General features: G+C 37.1%; 1 protein-coding gene across 1 annotated transcript; it reads left to right on the plus strand.

Moving 5' to 3' along the window:
* Positions 1-1,992: 1,992 nt before the first annotated feature.
* On the plus strand, positions 1,993-2,783 carry LOC141707283 (uncharacterized). Its single transcript, XM_074510354.1, has 2 exons — positions 1,993-2,150; positions 2,228-2,783. The coding sequence occupies exons 1-2, from the start codon at positions 1,993-1,995 to the stop codon at positions 2,781-2,783; spliced, it is 714 nt and encodes a 237-aa protein (XP_074366455.1).
* The last annotated feature ends 2,809 nt before the right edge of the window (positions 2,784-5,592 follow it).

Below are 5,592 nucleotides of genomic sequence, written 5' to 3' on the forward strand. Positions count from 1 at the left end.
TATTTGACACCATATTTTAGTTATTCAGTTGAACATCATCTTGTATTTGTTGTTTACTTCGTTTGTTTGTAATAAAAGTGTGTAATCGAAGTTATATAATCTTTGTTATGTAGGAATGTCTTCTAGGGTTACCCTTTATTTACATCACCATGGGGTTTTTAAAGTTGAACCCATGAAGGGTAATGCTGGGTATGTGGGGGGTCTGTAGAAGTAATTAAAAATGTTGACACTGATGTAATATCTGTACTGGAATTTGAAGATTATGCAGAAAAATATAATTATAGCCCAACTGATTTGTACTACTTCCAAAATGATGGTCACAGATTTAAGAAAGGTATTAGATTATTATATGATGATGTCTCCATGAGGGATTTAACTAAGTTGTCTCTACCATTCAAAAAAATGAATGTTTATGTGGATCATCAAAATCAATCTACTGATAAACCACCAACTACTGATGATATAATGGATGAAGATGTTAGTGGTTCTGCTGGTGGTAGTGGGGGTCATAAGATAGATGAACATGTTGAAGAAGTAGAAGAGTCTTTAAATGAAAATGATGAATTTAGTGAGGAGGACAGTGAAGATTTAGATTATGAGGGGTTGACTGATAAGGAAAGTGATGAAGAGCTTGTGGATGCAAGAAAACTGAGGTAACAAGTTATACCTGATACCGATAGTGAAGGGAGTGATTATGATGAGGAAGACTACAACAGTGATGAGTTAAGGTCTGATGAAAGTTCAAGTGAAGATGAAAATATCAAACAGGGATATATTGGCATTCCACCTGGGAACAAAAGAAAGAAGAGAACAAAAGTATTTAATCCAGATAAAAGTGAAGGGATAGTAAAATGGGAGGTTGGGATGAAATTTACATCTATTGAGGAGTTCACGAAAGTGGTAAGAGAGTATGGAATTAGAGAGAGGAGAGCTTTGCATTTCATAACAAATGACAATAAGAGGGTGCAAGTAGGCTATGAGAAAGGGTGTCGTTTTTATTTACGGTGCAGTAGGCTAGAAAATACAGGAGGAGCTGTGCAGATCAAGACATGTCTTGATGACCATTTGTGTACAAAACCTTATGAAAATAAACTGGTGAGTGTGAAAGTACTGACAGAGATGTATGGTGAAAAAATTAGGAAGAATCCATAGTGGAAGGTGAAAGAAATGTAGGAAACGATAAGGAAAGAACTTGAAATAGAAGTCCCTAGGATAAAGTGTTCTAGGGTTAGACAAGCTGCTCTTGCTGGGGTTATAGAGACATTGAAAGACCATTATGCCAGGGTGTGGGATTTTGGTTTTGAGATTCTAAAAAATAATCCAGGAAACAGGGTTGACATAAGGACAAACAGGATAACCGATGATTCTCAGAATAAATTTCAAAGGATCTACATATGCTACCATGCATTGAAGGAAGGATGGAAGTTGGGATGTAGACCAATTTTAGGTGTAGATGGATGTTTCCCGAAAACTGTGTGTGGGGGTCAGTTGCTGAGTGCAGTTGGGAGGGATGGTAATAAACAGATGTACCCAGTTGCATATGCAGTGGTAGAATCTGAAAGTACTGAAAGTTGGAGATGGTTCCTTGGACTACTCAGAGAAGATCTTATTCTTGGAAATGGAGTTGGACTCACAGTGATTAGTGATCAACAAAAGGTATGCTTTATTTATTTGCAACTTACATTACTATGCTTTTTGGTTGTTGTTTCATATTGAATGCTTATTCTTATTGTGTAATAAATGCTAGGGACTTGAAAATGCAATGAAGGAGTATCTACCCCATGCAGAACACAGATTATGCACAAGACACTTATACAATAATATGAGAAAAAAGTAAGTAGCTACATTATAAAGATATTTCTGTTAAAGAAGGCCCTAACTGATTTTGACAATTCTAATTATTATTATATATGTAGGTGCCCAACTGGATTAGTTAAAAATTATTTTTCGATGGCTGCATGTGCAACATACCCAGCTGGCTACTAGAAAACAATGAAAGCTCTTCAAAGGCACTCAAAATCAGCATATGAGCACCTCTCCAAACTGGATCCCAAAAGCTGGTCAAAAGCATTTTTTCAGAATAAATGTGATGCTGACAATGTGGAGAATAATATGTCAGAGTGCTTTAATTCCTGGATAGTTAATGAGAGGTACATTATCTCACAATTATTGCATATTTTCTGATTTCTTTTATACTTATCTGATTTTTGTTTAATAATGTTTGTAGGTACATGCCAGTTCTTACAATGTTGCAGGAACTTCATTTCAAAATAATGAGGAGAATCAGGACAAATAGGGAGGCTATGCAATATGCTGACATTGTCATTTGCCCCAGAATAAAGGGTAAGCTTGACATTTCAGTTAAAAACTCTAGAAAGTGGCATGCCAGTTGGGATGGGGACAAAAAGTATATGGTAAAATTTGGCACAAAAACATTGACTGTCAACTTAGAAGATAGGACTTATGATTGTAGGGCATGGGACCTAACAGGGATCCCATGTTCCCATGCTGTGGCTGCTATACATGATAGGAGACATCAACCTATCTTGTATGTTTCAAAGTATTACACCAAAGAAATGTATATGAAGTCTTACAATCAGTCCTTGCAAGCTTTGAGAGGGGAGGATTTTCGGGAGATGACAGACAAAGCAGTGATGTTTCCACCTGACATTCCTAAGAAATTAAGAGGGAGGCCCAAAAGATTAAGAAGAAGAGAGCATTGGGAGGGGGTAGTAAAAGTAGGAGTAAATCTACAGAGGGAGTGCCTGGTTTGCAGAAACTAACTAGTGGGAAGAAAATGCATTGCAGTTTGTGTAGACAAGCAAGACACAAGAAGCCTAAGTGCCCACTGAACCAACAGAACATGGGGGAAATGAAGCTGAAAAACAAGATGAAGGTGGTGAAGGTGGCCAAGAGGAAGGAGAATCTGAACAGAGACAGGTACAAGAGGAGAGGCCTAGGACTAAGTTGCCAGTAAGGAAGGCCTTACCAGGTATTGTCATTGGAGAACCAAGGGAAACATCCGAGGTTAAAGCATCTACTAGAAAAGGGAAGGGGAAAGAACAGATGAAGAACAAGTCTCAAACCAAGAGAAAAGATAGGCCCTTCTGGATGGCCAAAAAATGTCAGCAAAAACAAATAGAACCAGTGATTGAGGAGGAAAAATTTGCTGGTCAGCTAGAAGACATCCTTGCAGCCTATGATGATAACATTCTTCATGATACACATGATGAGTTGATTGAGGCTTCTAAAGAAAGCAACAAAGTGCCTAGCAACCGTGAAACATTGACTACTCAACCTACTCCAAGGACTCAGTCATTTCAGGAAATGCTCTTAGGAGCTTGTGGAGGTAAACTATTCTTGCCTAATCCTGGGTTTGTGTCAACAGGCTATATGCCAAATGGGACTCCATGTGTTAGTACTCCACCATTTAAACATGGTGATGCACATGTAACTCCTACTATGGCAACAGATGGACCAAGTACAGAGAAGACCATGGAAGGCCTTGCTGAAGAAGGTGTTGAAGTAGATAGTGGAGAAGAAGGTGATGAAGAATCTGAAGAGGTAGATCATGAAGAATCAGAAGGAGAAGAAGAGGGTGATGAAGTCATGTATGGAGAAGAAGAAGAAAGCGATGAAGATAAGGTGGAACCAGAACCAAGGAGGAGCAACAGATTATGGTTGAAGACAAAGTTCACTTTTAAAAATACGCCGGATGATCCTGTCAACCTTGATGATGATTAAGGGTTTTTAATTATGAACTTTATATTTTTGGGTTTAGTGTAATCAGTCCCAAACAATGTACTTTTGTTAAGTATGGTCAGTTGAATCATAACTTTGGGATGGCTATATTTTTGTCTTAAGTATGGTCCTCATTTTGGTATGGTTAAGTATGTAAAACTTATGTTTCACAATTTGGGACCATGTAATGACTGAATGAAGTTATCTACATTAACAGCTTATTTCACACCAATCTTCATAATGCTATAATTGCATTCATTCCATTCATTTAAATATTTCTAGTACATGGACACGAGCCATACTGATGCATTACAATTACACAAAATTCATCAGTGGCAACACAATATGAAGCCATCCACTAACTGAAATTCACACCACTAACATACAAATTACATAACATAGAGCCATCCACCATTCACATTCTTCTTCTGCTGGGACTTCATCACCAACACAGCAATGAACACAACAATTACAAATCCAAATATCTTTAGTATCTTCCAATACTTGCCAAATTTCACTTTCTTCTCCCTATTATTTTCCTTCTTCTTTGCTACTTTTTCTTCGAGCATCACAATCTTCTCTTCGAGCAACTCTATCTTTGCTTCTAAGTAAATTCTTCGATTATTGAGATGAGTGATAACTTCATTATTCCTTCCACGAAAATCCGTATCATACCATTGAAACTAGTCACACCTGCTATCCTGCAAGTTTCAAATTTTAATTTTTTAATTCAAAATTAATTGACTAACATCATCTTTAATACTATCACAAATGTCTTACTTGGGAGTGAGAACACGTATAAAACCTTCGTCCTGGATTTCTCAAGGACCAAGACGTATACATTTTCCCCCTATCACCACAATGGCAAATGAACCCAGAATAGCTTCTTGAGGACATGGGGTGAGAAGATCTTATTGTGCTTGTTGTTGCCATGGAAATTGTACTCTCAGAATTCTTCCCAACCTACAGCTCAGCTTTAGAGACTATTAAAATGAAGAACCCTAAAATATTTAGAGAATTAAAATAAAGAACCCTAAAAGATTCCTGGGTTGTATGTATATGTATATAAAGGGCAGATGTAGCCGTTGTACTGTCCACGTCATCTACAGCTCAGCTGATTGGTCTCTGTTCATGCCACATCAGATCTGACCGTTACAATCTTCATTGACTTTTAACGGCATGTACATTTTAATTAAATGAGTGAGTAAAGTGAGTCAAATTTGTAGTCAGTGACCAAACTGAGTCATTTGGCTGCAATCAGTCATGAACTTGATATTTATCCCGATTATTATCCGTTTGGCAACTTGGTATGCAGAATTTGTTATTTTTTAGATAATAACTCAAGCTGAAGGATTATATTTCAAAAATTTAGATAAGATATTCGAGAATGAAGCAACTACATTTAAAAGTGATTTTATAAATCGATTGGCAGATAGACTAAAGCGGATACTTCTGTTTTTATCTTGTAACTGGCTATCTATTCAGTCTTCTTTCTATCCATCTACCTGACCTGAACTACATGAACTATAAGGACTGTTGTGGTTCCAGAGGATCCAGCTACCAGAGAACCGGGAACGGAGCGCTTCCCCCCTTTTCCGACGACTCTTTGGTCTTAAGAACGTGTTTATGGAAATAGAAAATTTAGGACAAATTTGAAGTGTTATTAGGGACACCGAGATTGTTAAAAGATGAACAATTATTTACAGGAGAAAGGGAGTCCTGGAAAGATTAAAAGTTGAAGTTTTTTTTTAACTCAGAAGTCGAAGTTATTAGTATGATTTGGTGATACCAACTAAATAATAAACATCACACAGAAAATTTTGATTTATGGTTTTATAATGAAAGCACTAC

This window comes from Apium graveolens, chromosome 1 (assembly GCF_009905375.1).
Source record: "Apium graveolens cultivar Ventura chromosome 1, ASM990537v1, whole genome shotgun sequence".
Lineage (NCBI taxonomy): Eukaryota > Viridiplantae > Streptophyta > Magnoliopsida > Apiales > Apiaceae > Apium > Apium graveolens.